Here is a 26,788-nt window from a genome sequence, read left to right as displayed (position 1 = left end):
AGAGCGGTTAAGTCATGAAACAGGTTGCCCAGAATGGTTGTGGAATTTCAGTTTGCTTGGACAAAACCCTGAGCAGCCTCATCTGACTTTGAGTTCCTGCTTTGAGCAGGTTTTGGACTTGGTGGGCCCCGGAGGTCCCTTCCAACCTCAATTAACTTACAACTCTTTGATTCTAAGAAGAGGTCCACAGGAAGAAAATGTGGGGATGCACTGCATAATTCACTCTGCAATGTGCAGCACAGAGATTCCCTCTGGCAGTAGGAGAACTATTCATGGGTGTGGTGGTGAACCAAATTCTGTAACCCTCTTTTATCTCTTCCATTGTAGCAGCTTCCTCTTCATTTCCTGAGACATTTTGCACTGGATTGTGAATTCGTTTCACTCCTCACTTTGTTATGAAATAATGTAAATCTTTTGACTTTAAAGGCATTTTTCAAAATGGTTTGGTAAAAAAACTCTGCAGGAAGGAGAGGAATTAGAGGCGAATTTGGTAGAAATGCTACTCATTTGTCTCCACCAGAAAGTTTAGGATTACAGTTTGTCTACTCTGTTCTTAAACTCTATTCTTAAGACTTTGTCAAAGAGATTAGCCTCTTACATAGGAATTCCTCTTGTGCAACACAAGACACTGTGCCCGGGATAAAGGCGCATGTTTGTCTAGTGTTCTTGTAACTGTCATGTTAGAATAATTTCAGTGGGCACAGAAACCTTGCAGAAGGATTGTTAGTTTCCCAACATTGTGGTCCAGAAGAGGTTTCTCCTTTCCAGACTTTCCGTTCTTTATGTTCTCATTTCAGGATGGTAGCTCAGTTGTGTGCTCTGCTGTATTGGTATTACTGAGAGTGGTTCACATTAGGCAAGATAATTTGTGTAAAAAGGCAATTTAGAGTTTAGTGCAGGATTTTGAAGAAGCTGGTCTTTTAAAGCCTTGGCGGTGGGAAAGAACAAGATGAGTGTGGAGTAAAAAAAAGGAGAGATTTAACTTGGACAAAGATGGAAGATCTCAAACAAATAGAATTTGGGAAGAAAAAAAGCTTTAAAGTACAAATGTTTCTACTCAGACACTGACATATTTAGTTTCCTTTCTGTAGCTAAATAATAAAAGCCAATCGGTATTTGATCCCATAGTTGGTGTCACTGGATTTTTTTTTATGGAGTTACAAGTTGTTTACTATAGGCAAGTACTCACAGCTCAGTGTAGGAATTTTGTATTAGTCTAAGCACACAGGTGCTCCTGAGAGACTGGAGAACATCAGATCAGGAGCTTGTACCAACCAAGGACATTTGAAAACCACTGACATACAAAGTTCTGTTAATTCTACAAAAGTATCCAATTTCAACTATTATTTTTTTAAACAATAGTTAATTTAGTTTGTAAATGCATTCACGTTTGTCCTTTTTTTTAAGGGGATGATATAATCTTTGAAGATGAAATTGAAGCATTGCAAGTACAAGTGAATAAACTTATTGGTATGGGAGTGAACAAAATAATTGCCCTAGGACACTCTGGTTTTACCGTTGACAAGAATATTGCCCAGAAAGTGAAAGGAGTGGATGTTGTGATTGGAGGACATACAAACACATTTCTCTACACAGGTATTTTACTTCTTACTAAAATGTTGCTTCTAAAGCAAACCTGAAACTGATTGTTTCCTCTTCAAAGTTGGGGGACTTTCACAGATGTAGTTTACTGCTGGCTGTGCTGGTGCAGATTCACAGCTGGTACCTATCCATAACTTCAATGGAAGAACTTAAAACAGTGTGTGAGCAAGAAGTGCCTAAACTCACTGAGACGTTCCTTAATGCTGTGGATGTTGAAGGTGACCTAAACGAAGTGAGACAGAGGAACAAAGGTAGTAATACTGGTAAATTGCTGCCAAACTTATTGTCTCTGTTTCAAGATGAAGTACTGGGAATCTAAACCTGAAACCCTGAATCAGAGTTGACACGTGGATGATGCCCACAACCAGGCAAGACAGATCCTCCTCTTGGTTTTCTCTCAAAGCCTGGTCAACCTTGGGTGAAAACCAGCTAGGAAATCACCACCAGGTCCCTGCCTTTAGAATCAACATCAGGTGTCCTGCCTCTAAAGTTAACAGTATAAAGGCTGGCTCTGCTTGTAGTGGGTGGGGGAGGTTTTTGGTGGTTTTTTTGGTTTTTTTTTTTTAATGTGGGGTTTGTAGTTTTTGGAAGGGCTTCTGGGCTGCTACAAGCAGAGTTCCCAGTGGTGGTGGGAGAACTTCATAACCAGGACAGGAAAAGGATTATGTATGTAATGATGCTGTTTCTTGGCAATTACTGTATGACTGGAATTGGGCTGATGACCTGGCTTATTCCTTGCCTTATAACATGGCTTCTGATTCAGCTTGCTCCTTTCTTTGCTTTCTCATATACTGTGAGTGGATGTATTGATCTATTCCTCTGGTTGTTAGCCAGCTTGTGTCTTCTGTAGATACTCAGGAATGGGAGGGAAAGGTGTAGCCTGTGTGCTTCCTATTGATGGCAGTGTCCTTCCTACTGGGGCATGCAGTCAGCAAAAAACAAGCTCATACATATCAAAGAGTGAAAAAGATTTTTACATTTAACCTTATATGTGACTTAACAAAAAAAATCAGTCATATAAGACTTCAAAAGTGATAGCGATGTTGATTGTCTATAGAACCTGATTCTCTATTTATAGATCTCCATTAGTCCTGTTGTTAAAAAACTTTAAAAATTTTCTCAAGTTTCCTCTGTCTTTTTCAGACCCTCTTCTAATCTCTGACTTTATTTTTCTTTCCCCTAGACATCATTCCAGAGATAAATGTTGTTGATCTCATTTCTTCTGCAGCAATGCTACTTCAGGTAGAACCTGCCATCAGGAGCCTCTCCAATGCTGCTGTCTTCCCTGTGTTAGTGTGTAAGGGCACAAGTAAAAGAAAGGCTGTTTGATGATTTTTTTTTTTTAAAAAAAAAAAGTCAAAGATAGCTCAATGCATTTGGCAGAAGCTTCATTAACTGGTTGAGAGTATAACAGGAACTCACTGTCATTTTCAGCAGCTTCCCTTGTGCCCCAGTTGCACGGTTAGCACCATGTACCCTAGGAACCATTTAAAGGTTTTATGCTGTCTGTTTCATCCTCTCCTCTTCCTCCTCATCTCCTCTCAGTTTCTTATGCTTTTTTGACCCATTCGGGATCTCACCTTCTACTTTCCAACTTGTTAAACAACTGTATGCTACAGTTCTACTTTAAAAAGTTCAGAATATCTCTTCAAGTTGGTCTCAGGGAATAACTTAAGACACAAAGCACTGACACACCTGCAAGCCAAAGGCTGCAACAGGGAAGTGGTCAAACCAGAACAGGCAACAGGACTGACCATCCCAATGCCTTTTCCTCAAGGGTGGCTGAAGGAGAATGGTGAGGGAAGAACAGACAAGCCTGTAGAGATGCAGTACTCAAATCTGCTCACTTCTCCCACCAGCTTGCAGCTCAGGGACTTCCCAAGACAGAATTGATATCTTGGTATTTACTAGTTCCCACTGGAACTTCTCTTCCCTAAGCTTGCACCATCTTCCCTGTCAGCCCCTTCAGCCTTTCACCTTCACAGGAGCTGGTGGCAGGACATTCTACTGCTGACCTGCATGTCCTGCAGAGACCTTGGTCTCCTATCTGTGTGAAGCCTGGTGCCCGCTAGCAGCATATTTTAGCAGTTTTCTTAAATTACTTTAAGATGGGAAAAACAAGGAAGCACACATTATTCAAAGTGTGCATTTGTCATGGGTTTACACAGTGAAATCCAGATCCTTTTGCTTGTTGGTCAATGCCTCTAGAGAGTTTGTGCCTTAAAGTAGTAGTCATAGTAGCCAAAACTCCTCATTGGGTGTGGTTCAAAGAAGTTCACAGTTTGGAATCATGATGTGAGGTGCTCCAGGAGTTGAGATACCCAAGTTCATATGCTGTCTAGTTCTGTAGGAGTTCACATGCAGATTTCTTGTCATCCTGGAGCTGTCAGACCAGACCAGGTTAAGCTGTTCCATCTCTCTCCATTAGAAGCTGTCTAGGATTCACAGGCCCAGAGACAGCACTCAGAATGGGGCTCTGCAGCCCTCAGGTTAAAGACCTGAGCTGGAATTGGGTTCTGGTCCCTGTTCCAAAGGTCGTACCATTTTGATAAAACAAGTAGGTCTTTTTTATTAACAGTGGAGAGGTTAGAAAAATAAAAAATAAGAAGAAATATCTGGTGGAGGTACACCAAAAAGTATGTATCCACTTAATTGGTCAAAATATGTTTTTATCTAGAATGTAATCTGAGCCCCAAATTTTTATTCCAGTTGCTGAGAAGCACTTGGTGATCCATCCAGGAGCACCAGGCATCCATTTTTGAACCACTCCTTTCTGAGTCAAAACTCTCAGCCAACATTCACAATGAAATAGCTGCATCTGTGGAGGTGATTTGACTACAGAGTAAAGCATCTAATTTTCAGTGTCTCTGTATCTATGTGTACATGAAGCCTATAAGGTCTCATTTAAATCAGTAGAGATTTAATCAATAACTGGCAGCAGAATTTGGGAGACTGTTTCAGCTTGATCTAAGGGGAGACATACCAGCTGGTCAGCTGAATCTCTGGTTGTCATGGTTGTTGGGAGATATGCTGCTTGTGCAGACACCTCCATAGAGATATCTTAATATAAGGGCTTAATCTAGGACTAGTCCAACCTATCTGTCTATAAGACATTTGCAAATTTCCAGTTTATCCACGGATTATGTGGCAAATATTGCCTTGACTTGTTCAGTTGTGGTTTGGGTTTGTAGAACTGATCCAAACAGTAATGGTAATTTTAGGTTAGAGCATTTACTTTCTGGTGTTCATCAGAAAGGAGGTTCTGATAAGGTAGTATGCTGGCAAAAATGAGGTAAAAAAATAGGAAAGTGTTACAGGTTCTTCAGTTGCCCAGTATGAATTTGTGCCTTTATAATAAAACAGCATCTCACACTTTGTGTGTGTGAATTCTAGTGCCGTTTTCTTTGGGGATAAGATGCACCGAAAATTCTTTTTCTTTCAGAAGGAACACATCTATCCTAGAATGTTTCATAGTGCTGATTAATTAATACTGTAAGAAAGCATCGGTATCAGAAAGTATTTCTTCAGAAAGCAAGAAATGAATGAGGCTCTGGTGAGCACTTAACCAAATGCAGCTGGTGTAAACTAAAATGATGACCTGGAAGCAAAACTTTCTCTTGCTAACGCTCTGTTCATCTGAGGGCTGCACAAGGGCAAGAGATCAAAACCAAGTCCTTTCTCAGTTCCAGAAACCCCAAAGCCACTTTCGTGTGCATAAATCCTGTAGAGTTCTCATTAGCTACAGGATTTCTTAAATTCTTCCCAAAATAAATATTGAATAGTGAAGAGGCACCATCAAGAAATCAACTCTTGGACAGCTTGAAAGTAGAAAAATGGAATTTCCTGTTAACTGTGGTTCACCTTGTAGTTTGTTACAGCCATTCTTCCTGGAGAAGTGGAATGATTAGAGGTAAATATAAATAACGTTGGAGTTCTAGGAGGAACATTTGTCATGCTGCTTATTCCAGGATTTCATACTACATAAACAACTGTAAATGGAAGGAAACCAGTTGTTGTGTGAGCACTGGAAGCGAGGAGCCTGTTTTCCTCCGGACCCATGTCCTCGGTGCCCTGTCCCTCGCACCCACGCCCTGCTGGCACCCCGCTGCTCGCCGTCGTGCGGATGGGCACCGCGCCTGGCTTTGGGACAGGCGTGGAGGGGGCTCTGCAGTGGGGCCTGCCCTGCGGCACGTGGCGCTTCTCAGAGCTGCCCAGCCTTCGTCTGTGCTGACAGCGGGGTAGAAATACCGATGGGAATAACAAGGAGGAGTGATGCTACTCAGATGGTATTGTCAAGGAGACGGGGAGAAGGCTGGTGCCCCAGAGACAAGAGCTCTGCTGTGTAGTTTTCTTTGCTGCTGTCCTCTCCCCTGCATGGTTTCTAAACCCTTTGATAGCCTGTGCAGATTGAGCTGAGATCTCTTTTGTCTGTAAAAGCCTTGCTTTAATCTGTTTCTGAGTTCTCCATCTGACCACCATTCAAACTTTGCAGGTTGGTAAGAGTTTTAAACCCATGACAACCTAGCTCTAATGCTATGAAGTTTGATTTGCAGAGGGTTTGCAGCCTGTCTGAAATTTTGGAGGCTGTCAGGATAGTAAAAAAAAAAAACCCATCAGTTGAGTGTACACACAAATCCATTGAACTGCTTGTAGGTTTTCTGACTGCATATTAACAGTACAAATATTTTAGACTTTCTGATATCAAGAAGTCCTGTGCATGTTTACTAACATTCTCATTTTCGATCTGATGCAGAACAATGTAGTGTGAAGGCTTAACAATAAACTTTTCAGCCAGAGCCTGGTATGTGCGCATTACTGAGAGTTTTAGATTGAAATAATTGGAATGAAAAGTTCCTTTGTTGTTCTTGTGACATGATGTCATGGAGGAGTGTGCTATCACAACCTAAAAAACACTCTGGCAGCTCTTAGAGCCCGTGTCCTGAAAACAGCATTGTCTCTTAAGAAATAACATAACTGAGCAATCAGCTGCGTGCTTGTCAGCCAAGAGATTCATTGTTGTTTCTGCTTAATATCCTATTTATATTTTTTAAGGCTGAGAAACGTTTGAAATGTCATTCCAATAATTCCTCGAAAGTCACATTTGCTGAAGACCCGCTGTACATGCTTGTTCCACGCAGGCACCCCACCGTCTACTGAAGAGCCGGCTGGCCCATACCCCTTCCTGGTTGTCTCGGATGATGGGAGGAAGGTGCCTGTTGTACAAGCCTACGCTTACGGGAAATACCTTGGGTACCTGAACGTTACATTTGACAAGAAAGGAAACGTGGTTGAAGCCGTTGGCAACCCGGTTCTACTGGACAGCAGCGTTCCCGAAGGTAGGTGCGGTGCGGCGCCCGCCTGAGCCTGCCTCGGGCAGAAGCTCGGCTCCCCCGGCCCCGCCTGCGCTCCTCTCTGCTGTGGCGTTCCGGCTGCGCTGCAGCTGTGCCCGTTTGCCTCTGCTTCTCCTTCTGAATCCTGCCTTTTGAATATGCAAAAATTCAGTGTCTGGTTTTCTCTAAAATCACTGAAAGGCCTTTTGTGGAGCCCGGGTGATACATCACCTTGCCGTTTAGCAGGCGCTGTTCTAGCTAGCCCTGTAATTATGATTTAAAAGATGATGAGGACTGATTCACACTCATTTTCCAAGGGCTGTGTCTTCAGAACAGAGTTTAGGGCGATATAGGAAAGTGGAAGTACTAAAAAAAAAAATAATAAAAAAAAATAAAATACTCCGGCAATGTGCAAATATAATAACAGCTTCTTATTTTCAGTGCTGAGTGTGTTCAGTGTTAATGCTCTGAAATGTTTAAAGAACTGTGAGGGGGAGTCTCTCTGCTGCTTTCAGTTTTTAACTCTGTCCAAGCTCCGTTACCTGCATTTTGTCGGCTCTGTAATTGCACGAGGCTGGTTCTCTAGTCTTTATTTCTGGTCCAGTGTTTGCTATGAAGCTCTGAGATTTTATCAGACTTCTTACGTTCTGCTGGAGTATTTATAAAATAAATCCTTTAAAAGTAATGTGTGCATATATATTCTTATTTACTATGTTATTCTTGGTGATCTATTAATGCAACAAGATGATATAAAGAGACTTCACATTCTCTCTCTGATGCCAGTAAAAGTAAAAAATCAGATACATAGGTGTTCTTGTTTTATAAATGTTGCTGTTGCTGACAGTTAACCCGGCAATTTGCTTAAAACTAACAGCTGATCTAAAACAGTTGTGACAGTACCTCTCTGTGCATACAAGTATCTTTGTACCTGTTTGGGTTGGTTGGTTGGTTTTGTTTTTCTGAAAGAATTAGATTGCACCTGGCAGACAGATGTGTGTAGAGAATTAATTTCTACAGAACGTTTATTCCTTGACATTGGTATTTGAGCTAGTATTCCTTTTAGCACTACATTAAAGGGGAAGAAGCTATAATTAGAAAAAAATCCCAAAGATATGTCCAATAAGGACCAAGCTCACTTTTATGTTAAAAATGCTAGCATAAAAGCTCTCATCTGTAAAGGCATATGCTAAAAACCCCATTGGTCAGAGGTTAGAACAGGACTGGGCAAAAATATTTTTTTAGTGTTACAGAGGAACTGACCTTGCTGTGGCACAGGGGTAGCTTCTTCACTTGATTGTCCCATCCTGCCTTCTCCCTTTACAGGCTTTGTTTGGAGTGGGTGTAGATGACATGTGGCTTGGAGAACCTTTAGGGAAGGTGTAATGTTTTAGAGTCATGAGGAACCTGGCTTTTTCCTACGCTTTGTATTCACTCAGGTGTCATTAATGTGAGATACATGTCGTGCTTATTTTACACTTTTGTACTACTTTATAGATGAGTCCATTAAAGAAGAAGTGGAAAATTGGAGGAAACACCTGGGGAATTATTCTAAGGAGATTGGAAAAACTAGTGTTTACCTGAATGGTACAAGCCAGGCATGCCGTTTCCAAGAATGCAACATGGGAAATTTGCTGTGTGATGCTGTGGTAAGACATTGCCACCACAGGTGGCAATCACTTCTGACTGTTACTCCAGAGTTACCATGGTTAAATGCTCCCAGGCTCTGAACTTTCAGTGCATGGGCTCTGTGCTCCTCTCCAACACTGTAACAACATTTAGTGCATCCCTAAGAAGATTTGGAGAAGCAGGGCTGTAATGAATCTTGCTACATAGAGTAAGGAGTGGTTTATCCTGGCTTTAACAGCCAGGTAACACCAGAAGGGCTCTTTACAAGAAGTCACTGCCAGTTTTTATACTAGCTGGTTTTGTTTTACTCTCCCAGAGTGGCACCATTTCCTTTGGGTGCTCCAGGGAAAAACATTCACTAACCTGACTGTTGCCAGAAAACCAACATTGCCATAAATGTCCTGCAGCATGGCCACACAGTCAGGAGCCAATTAATAATCATGGGTTTTCATTTAGATATCTCCCCAAAGCTACTTAGTCCATCTGATTGCTTTTATTGTAATCCTTAAAATAATTCTTTGTTTATGGGCTAATTTCCAAATTAAATTAAGATTTGGGAATTCTGCATATTATTCTGCTAAAATTTCAGTGCCTTGCTTTTTCTTCATGCTAGACTTTTATATTTTTATTTGAAAAATGTCATCAAATCCTTTGGCATTTTTCAAGATTAAAGAAAGTAACTCCGTAATCTTTCAGAAGTTTGTAGATTTTCTTGCTATACATTTTGTCTTGGGAGGTGAAATTCCATTTTAGTTCAGTTGGTGTCTCTAGACAAGCACCTGCAGTCATAAGTAGATACATGGATTACCCTTAATGTTCTTTGCCTGTTCTACACTTGCTTTCCTGTCTGCTGCCATGCATTCAGGGGGAGGAAGGTCAAAACCAGACCTGTCTGTTCCACAGGCTTTAATATTTAGAGTTGTCCTGGGAAATGTAGAGATTGAAAAATGTAGAAGATTGATTAAACGGTTGTACTGGGTCAAAACAGAGGTCCATTTAGTTCAGTGATGCTTCTCCAACAGTAGCCCAAGATCTTAGAATAAAAGGTTGACAGATCCAGATGGCATTTTAATAAGGACTTTAAAGGAACTCAACTGCTTGTGCTCAAGACTGGAAAGTTGCAATCAGTTATGAGTTAGGAACTTAAGATTATCTCACAGATCTGGTCTTAGGGAGTAACTTTGTCCATGAAGCTGGAGCCACAAAGTATTTACACACCTTCAAGTCAGAGGCTGCAAACAGTTAGCATAGGGGTGCAGCAGAGAAGTGGCCACGTTGGAACAGACGACAGGACCATCCGTCCCTACATCCTGTTCCCAAGAGTGACCAAGAGAGGATGATAAGGGTAGAGGGTATGCCTGGGCAAGCCTGTGGAGGTGTTGTACTCAGATCTCTCCCTGTCTCCCACCAGCTTGAAGTTCAGGGACTTCCCAAGCCAGAACTGGTGTCTTGGTATTTACTAGCTACAGCTGGAACTTCTCTTCCCTGAACTTGCCCCATCTCCCTTTGACTGCCTTCAGCCTTCACAACAGTAAATCCCTGGTCTCCATTTTCTTTACTACTTAGGATGCCACAAGCAAATACTATTTTTTCTTTATACTAAAAATACTAAAAAAAATTTAAGAGAAGCTGAAAAATTTTGATTCCCTGCAGCACACTGCAAGAACTAAATTAATTTATACATTCCTCTACATGTTTTTAATGCACTGCTCTTCACTTCCCCATTCTCCAAATATGCTGAAATCATTTATAACAGTTGCTGGAATTAAAAAAAAAAAAAAAAAAAAAAAAATCATCCTTCCTTACACACAGGCTATGGGAGAGTCTGAGAGTTCATTACAGAAAAAGGCAAATATTGTTCTTGTTAAAAGTTTAAAAAAGGTAAATATTTTAATGTGGTTTGCTCTGCATTTTTTTAATAATGCAGCATTTTGCAGTGAGGCTGAAGGTAATGTCAAAGAAGGTATGAAACCTTTTTGTCTCTTTTCAGCCTCTGGTTGTATCGTGTGTACATTTCCAGAGCCCAGACTAAGTAAACATTACAAATCAGTTTACACGTTGTCCTTTTTGTAGCTTCACGAGAACGTTGGACATCCGGATAAGAAGTCATGGAGCCACGTTTCGATGTGCATCCTGAACGGCGGTGGGATACGGTCACCCATTGATGAGCAGAGCACGAATGGTATGTACAAGTCCAACCTGAATGACAGCTTGGTCAGGAAGGAAGAACCAAGCTGTCGTGCAAACCTGAACGAGGTGTTAGATATGGGCTTGTTTTGATGTGATCTGCACAGTGTTTGGAAGCTATTTCAAACTGTCTCAAATGCTTGTCAATCATTAGTGCACAACTGCACTCAGAGTGACATTAATAGAAGTTACTAGCATTGTTTGTACACAGTGCTTTTTATAATTTCCCTCTCTCCTTGCTGCCTTGGAACAAAGGCAGACAGTGGATATTCGTCATCTACTGTAGAGGGTTAACTGGTATGGTCACTGGGAGCCTTCTGTAGAATAAGGAAATTCTGGGTTTTCTGAATGCTACAGTTTTACAGTTTTTACTTTCCTCATACCATACAAATGAAACCTTAAAAAAAAACACCTTCAGTTTAGCTAAATCTTTCTGTAGAACTATGAGTAAATATTAAGCAATTGAGGAGATTGCTTGACTTAGAATAGCTGTTTCTTCATTTCAGATTGGTGGTTTGTAATCTCTTTTGGTAGAGTTATTTGAATAGCAATACGGACAGTTACATCAAACTCAGATTTGTTAGTCTTGATACTTGCTGGATGATAAAGACACAGGTCCTTTGATTGGGATGATATATGTGATTCTCACCTGTACTGGCTCTCATTTTCTTAAATTGTATTTGCCATGTTCCTTGTCAAACTTCTGTTAAACAACCCTAAACTAATTTTGTAAACTTAAAAAAAGGAATAAGTAAATAGAGTCTCATTCCTCCCCCCCAGGCAGCATTACTGTGGAAGATTTGCTGTCTGTTTTGCCATTTGGAGGTCGTTTTGATTTGGTAAGGGTAAAAGGCTCCACTCTGAAGGAAGCTTTTGAGCACAGTGTGCACAGATATGGAAGAGGAAGTGGAGAGCTGCTGCAGGTTGGAGGTATGTTTTTTTCCATCCTCTTCTCAGCTTTCCAGCTGGTCACTTCAGCAGAGACAGGGTTCCCAGTTGGTTCAGTAACCCATGATGGCACCAGTTTAACGCTTCAGTTAACTACAGAAAGAGAGATTCTTCACTGGGAGGGTGGTGAGACACTGGAACAGGTTGTCCAGAAAAGCTATGGATGCCCCGTCCCTGGAAGTGTTCACGGCTAGGTTGGCTGAAGCTTTGAGTAACTTGATCTAGTGGAATTGTGTCACTTGACCGTGGCAGGAGGGTTGGAACTAGAGGATCTTTAAGGTCCCATCCAACCCAACCTGTTCTATGATACAGCTGAGTATAGCTGGAACACAGTAATAGCTACAGCAAACTTCAGGTTTCAGTTCTTCATTGGCAGCCTACCTGAAACTCCAGACTGGATGTCTCTGCCAGTTATTGTCAAATTTTATTTTAGCAAAGTCATTTTGTGCCATTGTCTAATGATTGCTGACAGTTTTAGAGTCAGTCCAAGTGGGCTATAGGATTGTTCCAGTGAATTTCTAAATATTTTAGGGATGAACAGTTACTATTAAAAACATATGTATTTCTTGATTTGCAGCTCCCCACATATTTATCCAGATGTGTGCTAGGCTACAGTCGTGTTTATTCCTGGTCTGTCTGTGATGCAGTGCAGATTTTATTGTTTAGTTAGCAGAAAATCTAAACTTCCCTCTTACCATGCCTTTCCTCCCACTTAGCGTGGTGATGAGGCCCCTGTCCCCATGATCTAGAACCCCCACAATCCATGTCTCACACTTTCACCAGTAAGTTACTGCGTTCTTGGGCACCACTAAGGTGAAGCAGCAGCAGCCCCTCTGCTTCTTTTGTCTCCTCATGGGAAAAGGAGATAGCTGGTAGCTCTGGAAATGATCAGGACAGAAGATCCAGCGCAGGAAGAATGCCAGGACGGGAAGAGCTTCTGTGCTTTGGATGAAGTTCAGGGGCTTCCTGATGAGGAAATTATTGGCAGTGGTGTTGTAGAGGCCTAACTTTGGGCAAGCTTTAACCGAGGAAGGCTCACAACCAGGAGTGGTCCTTCTACAGTGAGTAGAAATGGCAACCTTCCGCCCTGGCCTGGCTTTCTTTTTTCAGGAGAGTACCTATTATCCATAATAGCTGCTAAGTCAGTGTGACTGGCTGGCTTTAGAGGAACTCATTTCAGCCATGAAGCCAGGGGAATGAGAAAGCATATGACTACAAAAATAAGGGAAGGTATTTTTATCTTGCAGTATCCTCATCCCATGACTAGTATAATTTCCTTCTGCAGAGTAGTGACAAGAACAGACAATCAGATTAGTAACTGAGGTACTGCTGTAATTCTCTAATCTCACAAATTTTCTTGCATAAAAGTTGAGTCTTATGCAAGGAAAATAGGGCATTAACTGCTGCAATTCAGAGCGATGCAACCTCTCAGCCACAGAAGCTGATATAAAGAATCAGCTGGAGATGGTGGAGGATGCTGCTTCTAGCCTTTGATGTTCAATAGGCACTGCCTAAAGTGACATTTGAACATATATTTTTGTAGGCATCCACGTGGTCTATGATGTCTCCAGAGCCCCAGGAAGCAGAGTGGTTAGTTTAGAAGTTCTTTGCACAGCCTGCCGAGTGCCAGCCTATGTCCCACTCCAGATGGATGAGATCTACAACGTGACTCTCCCGTCCTACATGTTGTTTGGAGGAGATGGCTATCACATGCTGAAAGACAAAAATCTGGGGTACAGTAAAGGTAAGTATGGTCACCAACAGGGTAGCACACAATTCCCAAAAGTTAAAAGACCCTTCTATAGTACCAGTCTCAGATTTTTTGCTTTTACTGGATAGATTAAATTTGCTTCTAATTGGACTGCCTTGGATTGCTAGTTTTGGTTGGAACTGTATCCTTTTTCAGTTAAATCACAGAGGTTTCAAAGAGAAACTGACCCTTATCAGTTCAGCACTACTTAGAGAGCAGTTCTGAGAGCATGATAAACCAGAAAAAAAAAAAGCAAAAAACACACTATAGAGAGTACATATTACATGTACTGCCTTACGCTTGTACTCACTACTAAACAATGCATCAAAAAGAAAGGTGTTAGTTGCTTTAGACCTTAAATTTCCATTCATACAATTTACATGTACATCTTTTAAGACAAATGGAAACTTAAAAATATTTTTGAGGTTAAAATTAGTTCTTTCTGATAACACAAAAGGGATGTAGTGCTGTATTTAGAAGAAAAAAAGTATCTAGGAGCACATTACATATTGGAGAATTTTAATTTCGTATGTTCTGCTTCTGGATGGTAAAAGCATGCTTCTACCCAACATTTTCCTTTTGGACCTTCATGGCGGACTGGTTTTTTTTGTTCTACAGGGTATTTAAATGTAAAATTCGTTGTCATGGGTAGGATTAGGGTTTCAAATCAAATGGAGCTACAGCTTGTAAGTTTGGGGCAGCCGTAGTTTTCAGCAAGTATCTGTGTATGCAAAAATACATTCACATAGAAGGAAATCGTTACAAATAATGAAAGGGAATAACTTGAAAGCTTCTGTTAAAGTCTTCCAGTATAGCAGTTTATTACTTTTAAGTAATTAGTTGCACTTCAGGGTTATAACAGCTTGGATCAGAAGGAGCATACGACATGGCAGCAGTGTGAAGAGGGTCTTCCCCTGCGGAAAATCCACATTATACTTTGTGTGCACACAGCAGCACATAGACTAGAAATTTTTCCTTAAAAATAAATAGTTAAATTTGAATGGTACAGGCAATAGCTTTGCCAGCTCTACTCCAGACTGATGGGAGACTAGCTCCATCTGCTTAAATCTGACTGGCAGTTAGCATTGTAACAGATGCAAACATGAGATGTCAGAACAAGCGAGGACATCTTGCCTTCACTTTAAGAATTGAGCTAAACCTGCGATTTCAGACAGGTTCTTAAATTTTGGTGAAGAGCTTGGCTGCTGCAGAGAACACTCTACTTTTTTTGTTGGTTTAGGTGAACCCGATATTGAGGTTGTTTCCCGTTACCTCCAGAGAATGAAGAGAGTTTACCCAGCAGTTGAAGGTCGAATAAAGTTTTCTTCTGGAAGCCTCGTTGAAGCGAGTCTTACCCTGATGGCTGTAGCATTCACTGCAGCATTGCTGCACACGTGATTTTTGCTCACAATGTTCTTCTTTGGAGGAAGGAAGGAGGAGATGATGCTGACCAAGGGAAAAGAGACCTGTTCTCTTTATTACAACTCAAAATGAATGAGTGTTCAAGGTTTTTACATGTCATCAGTAAACACTAAATTGTCTTTAACCTGGCCGAGCCATTAAAGCACACTGCGCAGAATGAGCTGGCAGAATTCATGACTTTGGAGTTTGAATCAGCAGGTACCCACCATTCAGCCTGAGGTTTCAAGAAGCAAAGTGCCAGTGAATACTAATGATTTATCCTAAAACCACCACTGACTGGAAGAAATGAACTATTTTTAACTTGTCAAATTCTTCTATCTGCTTTAGATAGCGAGTTGATTAAGAATCTGATTCCAGTAATGTAAACAAGCGTCTGGAAATGGATTTATTGCAGGTGTATATGCCATTCTTTGATCTATACTCGGGGTTAAAACTTTCAATCTATTGAAATTCTGCTTGGCTTACCAGTCATATTTATCATACCTACACACAGAGCTGAATTGAGCTCGGTGTCATTAAAAGCATGAAGTCCATTTACATGCAGTTAAAGAAAGTTTTTCCCTTTTACTTTTTGAAGATGCAGCATCTCACTTTCATTTTCTGTTAATAAAGGATGCAATTAGCACTTGATTTGATGTTAATCAATTATAACAAATTGATTATATGTACTTCACTATTTAATATGACCAGTTTGGGGACTATATCTGGAGTGAGAACACAATCTATGATGATTTATATAAATATGCTCAATTTTACACCTTTTTCCAAAGACCAAAGCACAGGACTCCTGACTATTCCTCTGTATCAGCAACGTTCAGAGACAATGTCAGACACACTCATTGACTCCTGCAGCACTGTGGCAACCTCTGAATTATCCCAGAAATGTTTTGTTTTTTTTTTTTACAGTGTAACCTGGCTTTATGATAATTGTGATCCTAACTCAAAGGCCGTGTCCCTTCTATCTGAAGGCTCTATTTAAAAACTGCAGTTGTAGGAGACAAGCTGATGAGTATAAAATCAGATTAAATGCCCAGTGTACATTTCTGACACTTTATCAAGAAGTGACTGCTAATAAATGCGTGCAAATGATTATTTTTCTAAGATTGTTCACGTTTGGAATTTTGACAGCAATGTGTTTCTATGTGTTGTATTAAACAGATTATCAGTGTTCTGAATAAACTTGCTTTGTTTGTCTGGAAAGCACACAGCACTTTTTCAGGCTGGAGCTTCTTGCCTCACATTCACTGCACACCTGCAGGTTTCAAGGAGACAGGTGCACTAGGATAAATATCCAGCATGCTTAAAATTTCAAGACCTCATTAGTTTCCACATAAATTCAAGAGCTGTACATGAAAAGATCTCAACTATACAGCTGCATTAGGTCAGTTCTGTGAGAAGAGGGAGACAAACAACTGACCTTGAAACACGAAAGTTATAACATGGCATTGGTAATTTGTTTACAATAATAACTTTAGGGATTGGTATTAAGAACTATCTTCCCCAAATCAACATAAAACCAGCAGAAGAGAGTGCACTTATGGGCTGAGCTGTACCTGCATGGCAATTTTTAAAGAGTCATAAGGACTCCTTTGGCATACCCAGAAAGAAATAACGCGTTTACCGTCTTTTGACAAACAGAAGGAGAAGATAAGCAAAAGTAATACAGACAGGTAATGCAAACTGTATTGACAAAGAACACTAATACTGCATTAGATTGGTTGGTTTGTAAAAAAAAAAACAAAGGAGAAAATGGGTGTTGTCTGAAAAGAAAAACTGAGGAATGCCTATTAAAATACCTCTGTACTGTTTTGTGAGTAAAACTTCTTAAGAATCCACGCTCACAAGTCCTTTTCAAAGTCTCTTTTATAAAGGCTGGGCCAACAAATTTAAGATTTACATGAAAATTTTTCCGTATATTTTTGTAGATGAACACATTTTTAGAAAATGCTAAGAACAGACTCACATCCTCTCTTCTAGGCCTGTGAAGAGTATGTCATAAAAAAATTAGCAAACCCAAGTAAGAAACCACAGGAAAAAAAAGGCTAAGGTGAAAGTCAAAGCCCCTTTTCACACCCATTGTTAGAAGAGTCCTTTAGATTTGAAGGTCAGATATTAAATAAACTGAATTACAGACATGATTTTCCATGCTCATAGAAAGCATGAAGGCTAGAGATAGTTCTGAGATGATCTGTATGCAATAGATTAAACCACAATTTTGGTTAAAAAAAAAAAAAACAAAACAGTAATATTTGTTAGGATAGTTAAAAATAAGTTAATGGGAACATTCTACAACTTCTTCCACACAATTTTTCTACATATCCTTTGAGGACAACAACAGTAATTGCTCTTTTAGCAACACATACATTGGCTGATCTCCCAGCTGTTTTATTTTATGTCACTGTGTAATTTCACACACACAGATTTTGGAGAATTTAATATGACTTCGACTGATAACAGCTAAAGCAAATTTTAAGTAAAAAGTACAGATACATTATTTACTTGTAATTGGTATTAAATGTTAACGTCTTTATTGCATAAAGAGATTTTTTTAGAACTTAAATTTTATGTTATTTACAAGAAAATATACAATGCAAGGTCAAAATGTCACATGTCCATTACAACAGTGCACAGCAGATGTTTCTACTGAGTGTCCAGCGAGGTCCCTGCATTCACATCCAACATGACACAGAGCTGGCTTCCTTTGGACCCTGTTAAGCAGTAATGGAGAAGAAAAATAATTACTTACTAAGTTTGAAAATGCATATTTGCATATAAATGACTGGCCTGAGCTGCAATGATTAATGGTATTTGAAAACATCCACTTGAAACTAGAGTTAAGGAAGGCTACTGCTTTCAGGCTTTTAATAGTATTTCTTAAAATATTTTCTTCTTTCTCCGGAAGTTCTCATCTCCCCCCTTCCTAAGTGCTACATACAATTTTCTTAACACTGCAATCTTCTGCTCTAAAAATGGCACTGGCGCAGTATTTTTTTCATCTGGATTTCTTTCCTTCCTCTGCAAGGAATGCTTCTCCTCCCTCAGCTGTCCCTTCTCCTTGTATCAAAGGAAGGAAAAAAAAAAAAAAAAAAAAAGGCATTTTTCAGCTCTTATCCTTAAGAGCTCCTTATCCTTGAGCCTCTCTCAAGTGATCGGCTGCACAGCCCCGTGAGGCAGGATGTAACCTTCAACGCACCAGATCTCCAGAGTAGGAAGCAGAATGACATCCCTGCTGAGGAAAATTTTCCCATTTCTCCCATCACTGTTTCCCGTGCTGAAAACAGCAGAGCAGTCGGGCACTGTCACATGCAACGAACATCTAAACATTCAACATAAGTGAAGGGTGGGTTGGTTGGTTTGTTGTTTTTTTTTTAAATCTAGTTAACTAGGCAATATCTCCTGCTTACCATGAAGACCAAACTGTAAAATTACTGTGTAAAACTCTGTGAAGGTTTTAGGTACGTAAGTACAACTATCAGATGGAGCACAAACCTCATGATATGCATTTATGCAGCATTTTGTGCTGTGCAAGTTTTCTTTACCTGGATAGTTGAGTTAACGTTGCAGGAACCAAACGAGAGGTAAGAAGCACTCCCTGACTAATATTCTCAAGAAAAATGCTGAGGCTCAGCCTGAGCTCTGCATGCAGAATTCACTTCCTACATCAGAAAATCTATAAAATAGTGTGGAGAAAATCCACCAAGAAGAAAGCCACAGAGATCCTGACTGCTGATTGCTCTGTCCAATCCTACTGAAAGGCAGTTCTCTATGCTAGACAAATGGGCCTGAACTGCTGTGGAAAGAGCTAATTAACACAAATGTAAATAATCCAGATTTCAATGATTTCAACACATTACTAAAATACAGACTTCCCCCAAAATTTACAACTAATATTAGAAGGGAACAACAGCAAACATGCACCAACGATCAGACTCACTAGCTGCTTGAAGAATTCCGTGGCTCTTGAACGGAGTTAGCACATACCTTACTCAGCTCTGGAAACAGCTCTTGAATCCCGATGTCCAGCAGCACGTAAGTTAACTAAAAGAAAATTAAGAACGCTCCAAGGCAAAATTACCACTTTTTATTCTTAATACTCAATTAAAGCTTGATCCCATGCTATAGTCATAGATTCACTTCAGGAAATCCTGTGCCGAAAGGCAACTTCTGCACGTGATAGGAGTTACCTGTTTGTTGAGCACTGGTTGCTGCATCCCATCAAACAGAAGCCTGATGCCTTCATATTTAGCCTCTTCCCCAATGCACTTGCCTATTAAATCTAGACCAGATACCAACACCAAATACAGAAGTGATTAGGAAGCACTGTAATACAACTATCCAATGCAGTTACAGAGCTCTGGTAATTAAAAAAGAAGGGTAATTTAAAGAACGAGTTCAAATTCTATCTATCTAAAGTGGTAAATGGAAAAAAACACTTCTTTGATTCCTCCTTTTTTCCTCCCTTTCCTTGAGGGCTGCACATCAAAGTAATTTTAATAATAGCAATGTATCATCCTAGTGCATCCTAGTTTAATAAATCAGAAGATTACATGTTTTAATTACTTTCTGAATAACCTAGCAAATGGGCCCCTCTTCCCTAGGGTATACAGTGTGAAGAGCTCGATTTTATCTTCCGGCTTCACACTGTGCTTTTTTAAACCATTTTCATCTGCATAAAATACAAACTGTAGCAGCATTCTAAAGATGAAGAAATTGTGCTACTAAGTACATTGTAAAGCTCTATTTCCATCATGCTTTATTAATCACTATGCTGCAACCTCAGTCAGCAACACTTAAGTGATGCTTTTACATCTAGAAGCAGTGTTCTAGACAACTCAAACTTTAGCAGCAGAAGTGTTACTTGATTTGGAAAACTAAAGTGACTGTATTTAGGCTACGTATCTGCTTCAACAATTAACCATACTCATATCTGTATGAATCATGAAGTACAGAACCTGGAATGTATCTCATCATTTCCTCAAAAGTCTGCTTTGCTCGCTTCTGCTTGTCCTGGAGAGAGCGAGGTTCGGTGTTCTCACAGAACACAGCATCTGCAGCAAAGATACATTGGAAAAAAACAAAACAATTTTAGGCAGCTCTGCTTCCTCAATGGCATATAAAAGTGGTTTGGATTATGGCTTTGAAGTTGAGCTTCTTTTCTGTATGTTCTTGACTGGAAGGGAAATTTTAGCCTTGCCAGATATTTTTGATTACATTAGCTTGACTGAATATCCCACCTTTGTGAAGGACAATAATCTTTGTTTCTATTCTTTTCAAACTTTTAAAGCATTATCTTCTAGGTTTCTTGTCTTCTAATTCTACATTAGATTAGTTATGATCTCTTTACTTACAAGTTCCCTCATACTCTCAGAATTATAAGCAGTATTTATACCTTGTGCTAAAGCACTGTCTGAAACAGTAAAAAATGTCAGATTTATCTATGAATAAAAACACAAGAACTGTTCATCAGAAATATTAGGTACTCAGTTTTGGGTTTAGGCACTAAAAGATTTACTTCTTTCCTTTTCTGTCTTTCACAAGATTTCTTTTTGGCTTGATACAGACGGAGCTGTCGTGATGCCAGAGCTTTGGTGACGTGTTGTTTAGATCATAGTGTAGTCAGACAAATACTTCTCTACAGCTGTGAAGTAATTTTTAAAGTTCTTTTTTATCTCCTTCCCCCTCCCTTATTTGAAGGTCAAGAACACTCAAGCCCTCTCAAGAGCACACCACAACAAAGGGAACAAAAAAATTAACAGTATATGACTGTAATGCAGCACGCAAGCAGAAAACTAATTTAGACACGAGCAAGAAATACTCACTCTGGTACACTAAACTATCATTATTCTCTTTTTCTTGTTCTTTGCACATTTTAGGAAATTACTGCTCATAATACTTTTTGCTGTAAAAATACTTTTGGACTCAGCATCTTTCCCCAGCAAGCTTTTACACTCTTTCTACATGCCCACTTTTAAAACTTCATCAGCATTAGTCAAGCATTGCAAAGTTCAGTACTTGGAAAATTAACAAAAGGAATTTAAAATATCAAACTAAAGCAGTGCTTTCCTATCAGAGGTGTAACTTTTACTAACCTCTCAGCAGTGTTATCAGAGAAACCAAACGATGCTCCTGAAATAGCTGTTCTAGCTTACAATGCAAATAATAGTCCGTGTACATTTCCAATGTATTTTTGAAGAGAATTCTTCCTCCCATCAAGAGGTGATGCAGCCAGTCAGGAATGTGGAAAACTACCCTACCTGCAAAGTTACAGAAGCAGGTTTTTATAAGGATGTCCTAAGAATGATGATAAAGGAGACATTTATTCAAATGAAAAAGAAGGGATTGCCAACGAGCAAGTAACACTGTAGTTTTGCTAGTGCAACACTGAAAAAAATATCCTCCACTATTACCCTATTACAAATACTTCTCTACAGCTGTGAAGTCATTTTTAAAGTTCTTTTTTATTTCCCTCTCCTTCCCTTATTTGAAGGTCAAGAACACTCAAGCCCCCTCAAGAGCACACCACAACAAAGGGAACAAAAAAAATTAACAAGTACTTCCTTATTTTCACTTACTAGCTCTTAGAATGTGCAAGCAACCTAGGCACGTTTGAAAAAAAAGGAAGAGACCTACTCCCATAAGCTCATACTCTGAGATGCAGAAAGAATGAGAGATAACAAAAGAACTGAGCAGTAACAAAAGATAAATTATGCCCTTTTAATGCAGCAATAAGGTCTTTTAAAGAACGACTGTGCTCCCAAGTTGTACACGGTCAAGCTTGCAAGTGCTGAATTATATACAAGTACTACAGTAGAACTTTATTTCTTATCAAAGAACCTGAACTTCCTAGTTAGCATGAGGTATAAGAATAACTAAGAGTGATCACTCCTTACCAATATACATTAAGTAGTCATAGACTCCTTCTACAGTCATCATCTCCATGAAGTAATTCTGGTTTTGTCGTCTTTCTGTATTCTCAGACCGGTTCGCATTGTTCTTGAATAAATCATTGAAAAGCTAAAAATAAAAATGTAATGCTGAAAACATTGCACTCAAGAGGCAAAAGAATAGCCATCACATCTGTGGTTTGGGGGGGGCCCTGGGGGGTATATTTGTGGAGTTTGTTTGGGTTTTGTTTTTAATTAAACGTACCTTTTTTTAGAGCTTTCAAATAACTGATCAGTCTTCCATTATACTAAGTTTATTAAACAAAAAGCCCAACACAACCAACTTCTTCTGTGCCACCTTGATTATTTATAGCAAAAATTTCATGAACATTTGTCAGTTACCACTTAAGGGTTTTTTCCCCTCATTTATTTTTATTCCTTTATCTTATTTTCTAATGTTCCAACCCCCCATTCCTCCTTTTTTCTTGCCTTTGATTCTTCAATGAAACATACAATTATAACACTTGTAAAATCTCTGCATCCCATTAAATGTCCTCCTTCTACCCTTCCCCAAGCCCCCCAAGTCTGTGGGTTCCAGCAGCTGCAAAGAAGGAGGTCTCCAAGTCTTGAGGCTCTCCACGTTTGACGATACTTAATAAATACCATTAACAGTTTAAAAAAAACTATCTTACCCCCCAAACTGTTGAGCTGAATATCAGGAAGGATTTATACAAAATATTGCTGTATTATGAAAAGAAAGTTCAAAAGTTTATGTCAAGCTTCTAAATAAATATCCTAGAGCTAGAAGTAAGTGCAGTGTAATTATAGTGTTGCCTAGGTTGAGGTGCTATCTACTGACATAGATTTTTTTCTGTATCACTCCCAAACTTAAAAAAAGTTCTACAGAACAGGAAGCAATTTGCTTCTGTGTGATTCACTTTCTTTAAAGCAATTCTCACTGAAATAAATAAGGCCATAAAAAAAGTCCAAATCACAACAAGCTCTAAATCATGCAAGGCTTTAAACAGAATGCTGTGCACTCTTAGGGAAAATTACATCAAGAAATTTGGCAAGATTCGAGATTTGACTTGTACTTCTTTAGGCCCTCTCTTTTGTCAGCTGCCAAAACATTGGCATTATCTTCACAAAGTTCACTCAAGTTAAACAACACCAAGTTATTACATAAATTACATGAAAGAGAAAATATGGTTAATGCACTGGTGGATGGCTGGTATCCCAGAAACTAAACTAAACAAAAAAAAAAAAAAAAAAAAAAAAAAAAAAACCCAAAAAAAAACACCCAACCCTAAAAAGAACACATAATCATTCACGCTTACTGTACGAAAGTATCCCTGGTATGTTCTTTAAAAAAACCTGTATAAACTGAAGTCTATATCCTCCTCAACACTGAAACTACGACACTGAGAAAAATCTTAACTGAATTCTTGTACCTTAAACAAGAACCTCATTTATTTTTTAGATACACCCCACAACCTGACAGAGGTGATACATACTGAACTAACACACAGCAGCCCATTGTGCAATGCAGATAAAGTTTCAGAGGAGTGTATGCAAGCCAAACTAAATGAGTAACAGCAGTCTAGTAGGTGATGTATTTAAAAAAAAAATGAAAAAAGCAAACAAATGGGAAGGCTATCTTGGGGCAAAGCTTTTTGAATTCTGAGAAAGTTATTTCAAAGTTCAGGAGTATCTTCTGAATGCTGTATGCATTGTCTGCACATGGATGATCTGTCTTGCACCTTACATACAATGGTTCCTGGATCACTGTCAGGCTCTGAAAGCCCAGACTCTGGCACGTGGCATTTCAGAAAGCAGCAGGAGAGCTGTGCCTGCCAAGCTGACAGAGCCAGTGAGCAGTTCCTATAAATACCCACACTGCACTCTTCCAGTACAGGTACCCATTCCACAGCCGTTGGCAACACACCCCTGAAGGGTGCAGCTGCCACAACACAAGCTTCCATTCCTATTTAGAAGGTGTATTTCACTTTTCAAGACTTTGACTCAGAGGAAAGCCAAGTGAGAAACATACAACTGGATGTCTAATACAAAAGTTAAGATTATATTCACAGTTCTGATAAGCTCAGGATTTTGATTATAATGTTTCTGTGCATGTTAATATTTGAGAAATGATATAATGTTCACTGTTCTAATTAGACTAAAATAAGGACAAGCAAGAAAAACTCCAATGATCATTATTAATATCTTTAAGATTAAACAGTGACTGTAGTTATAAACATGAAATATTCTTTAAGAGCTGTGAATGAGGAAATTCCATGGATTGGCACTGGTTAATAACGGAAGCCAGGCTCTTGAAGGGAGTGAAAGATAAAAGGCCTGGATGGAGAAAAAAGACTAAGGCCTACTGTACAAGGGGTTGTTATCTACTGTACCCGACGGGAACAGCCAGTTAATTCATTATGAATGCTTACGTAGGATGCCTAATGGAAAAAAATGCACTCAGTGGTTAGTGAGTGCATAGGCAAATACACACCCATACATTCCAGCATAGGTGTGAACAAAGCAATATCACAATTATGGGCAACATCCACAGCCAGAGACATGAACCTCTCCACTGTTTTTCCTACTCATGTGCAAAGTCCACATGACTGTAGCAAAATGGGAAGAAGAAAAGAGGTATGTAGTATCTGAACCACAACACTTGATGCATTGAAAAGCAAGTGTCTTCCTCCAAGTAACTATGCATAAGCATGCATACCATGGGAGTTCCAAATCAGTTTTTATTGCTGTGGGCAGGTTCTCACAAGCCAACGGAACCATGCCTCCATAGGCATATTTTGCAAGGTCTGCAGCAGGTGCGAAGTCCTGACCTACATAAGTTCAAAAGATGATCAAGCTGCTCGACAGACCTTCAGAACAGAAATACAGCTGGGAATGCCACGAAACCTACTGGTACCTTTATGGGGAGGGGAGGAGGGTGGGAAGGTGTTCACTTACATGTTTTAACCAGGGAGGTCAGTAAGTCCTTCAACCTAGCAGACCTGATACAGGATAAAATCCAACTGCTGCTGGCTGCAGAAAGTCTTTCAGAGAAGTAGGCACATTTCTAATTGTGTTCAAGCTTTCACCTGCCCTGACAGACTTCCAGGCATTTCCTGGAATCAGCCTGTTGATGAGAAGGTAGCCTGGGTGTACCCTACTGATGGCAACAGTTGGCAGCACAAGCACCGGGAAACGCGCGTTGTTCTCTCAGCAGAATCCAACATGCTGATACCAGAATAAACAGATCTGTGTCACACAGGGTGCTTGGGAACAGTGTGCAGCAACAGAAGCATCAGCTGGAAACCATTTTGGCATTTACCAAATGATTGTGTTGAGGAAGTTTCTTGCTATGAGATAACGTATCTTTCTCACTGACAGGCACTCAAAGTGCAAACCCTCTGTCTCTTTGGCTGCCCGACAGATCTCCTCATTGACGTTCTTCAGTATGAAGGTGGTGAGACTTGGGAATAGATTGCCCAGAGAGGCTGTGGATGCCTCTCCCCTTCAGGTGTTCAAGGCCAGGTTGGATGAGGCCTTGAGCAACCTAGTCTAGTTAAGAGGCCCATGGCAGGGAGGCTGGATTTAGATGATCTCTAGGGCCCCTTCCAACTTAAGCCATTCTATGATTCTGTGATTGACTCCATACAGGTAGCTCGCACAATCCTGGTACAGACATCTAGCATTCACCTCCATCAGCAGGAGGCAAGAGTGCCAGGCTACTGCACATGGCTTTATCTTCACAAAGATGTCACATGTCACAACAGAAGTTAACCTGCAGAAGTGAACTGAGGTCTATGCCACATGTACTTGGGGTGGCAGGAGGGGTGTTACCTCAGTCTGCCTTTGGACTGAACACTCCTGGTGCCTGCATTCCTAGACAGCATTTTTCAGCGTAGTCTCATCTGAAATAAATTCACTTAATGAGTTCTAAGACAGCTCCTTAGCATGAGAGAAAATACGATAAGCAGAGATGATCAGGTTTGTTTCCAAAAAGCACCACTGATCTGTACTAAAACAGTCTGGCAGATGAAACCAGTGTGGCTTACAAATGCCAAGACACACAAGATGCAGAATGGTGCAGTGGCCTGGCACAAAGCTCTTCCCAAGTGTGGGATGACTTGAGAAAAAACTGTTTTACAAGGAAGACACAATCAGCCCAACAAATCAGCAAGAGGGATGAATTTCACAATGTGCATGAGGAGACTTGGCAGAGACCATAACACAGCACAATCTGGGATATCAGATCTCTAATAATGACACCTATGTAGGCGTGTGTGCTCTGACTAAACTGATAGATGGGAAATCGGTGGGAGAGAAGCTGGCACGGGAACTCCTTATGCGTACCTGCCTCTGCTGGTCAAACCTGGTAGCATAGTTTGAGCACAGACGGTGACTACCTCATCATAGAACTGTCCTGCAGCATCATCCAAGGCAAAGTGTCTTGAGTGCCCATCATTAAATAATCATCATAGCTCTGCAGGTGATATACTGGAGCCTGACACCATCTGTTTACAGTAAAGGAGTCCTCAAAACAGACTTTCTTCTTTCCTAAAATTAATCTAAAATATATGTAGAACCAACTACCTATTCAAAAACAACTAGCTAGAATAAAGTGGCTTGGAAAAACAATGAGCTCACTGTCACAACAGGTAGTGAGAAGGAGTAGAGAGCTGGAGCTAGCCTCATCTTTTTTGCTCTCTGCAAAGAAACTCCCATCTCATGACAAAAGCAACTCCTACAGGGCAGGCAGCAGGGCAACAGCTTTGACTGGCTACAAACTAGTGCCCTGCCAGAGCACATACACACACGAGCAGTCAGGCAGTGGGGATAAGGAGCTTTCACCCACAACATCACTTCTGAAAGTAACATCAGAAAACAGAAGGCAGTGAAGTTTTTGGGGTTTTTTTTGTTGTTGTTGCGTTGTTTTTTAAGGTAACTTCAGTATTCCAGAATGATAGCCGAAGTGCAGCCAGCTCTTTGCTTTCCTGGGATCACCATAACTGAAAAGAATTGGGAAA

At 40.1% G+C, this 26,788-nt stretch overlaps 2 protein-coding genes across 2 annotated transcripts in view; one reads left to right on the top strand and one right to left on the bottom strand.

Annotated features, from left to right (window-relative positions):
* NT5E (5'-nucleotidase, ecto (CD73)) overlaps nt 1-14,841 on the top strand; it is a gene marked incomplete at its 5' end in the record, with an annotated part of 19,014 nt that extends 4,173 nt beyond the window's left edge. The window contains 7 exon segments of the mRNA XM_008941381.1: nt 1,408-1,596; nt 6,741-6,938; nt 8,427-8,578; nt 10,632-10,740; nt 11,526-11,675; nt 13,237-13,437; nt 14,684-14,841. Coding sequence (XP_008939629.1) covers nt 1,408-1,596; nt 6,741-6,938; nt 8,427-8,578; nt 10,632-10,740; nt 11,526-11,675; nt 13,237-13,437; nt 14,684-14,841 — 1,157 coding nt within the window.
* Nucleotides 14,842-17,359: 2,518 nt separating this feature from the next.
* Nucleotides 17,360-26,788, bottom strand: part of SNX14 (sorting nexin 14) — a gene marked incomplete at its 5' end in the record, with an annotated part of 44,932 nt that continues 35,503 nt past the window's right edge. Inside the window, 6 exons of the mRNA XM_008941380.1 lie at nt 17,360-17,573; nt 18,847-18,903; nt 19,050-19,141; nt 19,818-19,913; nt 20,955-21,119; nt 21,756-21,879. Of these exons, the coding sequence (XP_008939628.1) occupies nt 17,535-17,573; nt 18,847-18,903; nt 19,050-19,141; nt 19,818-19,913; nt 20,955-21,119; nt 21,756-21,879 (573 nt within the window). The remainder of the gene's footprint in view (nt 17,574-18,846; nt 18,904-19,049; nt 19,142-19,817; nt 19,914-20,954; nt 21,120-21,755; nt 21,880-26,788) is intronic.

This window comes from Merops nubicus, unplaced genomic scaffold (assembly GCF_000691845.1).
Source record: "Merops nubicus isolate BGI_N331 unplaced genomic scaffold, ASM69184v1 scaffold21895, whole genome shotgun sequence".
NCBI classification, from domain to species: domain Eukaryota; kingdom Metazoa; phylum Chordata; class Aves; order Coraciiformes; family Meropidae; genus Merops; species Merops nubicus.
The sequence above is the reverse complement of the archived record's forward strand: the minus strand, read 5'-3'. Positions and strand labels throughout refer to the sequence as shown.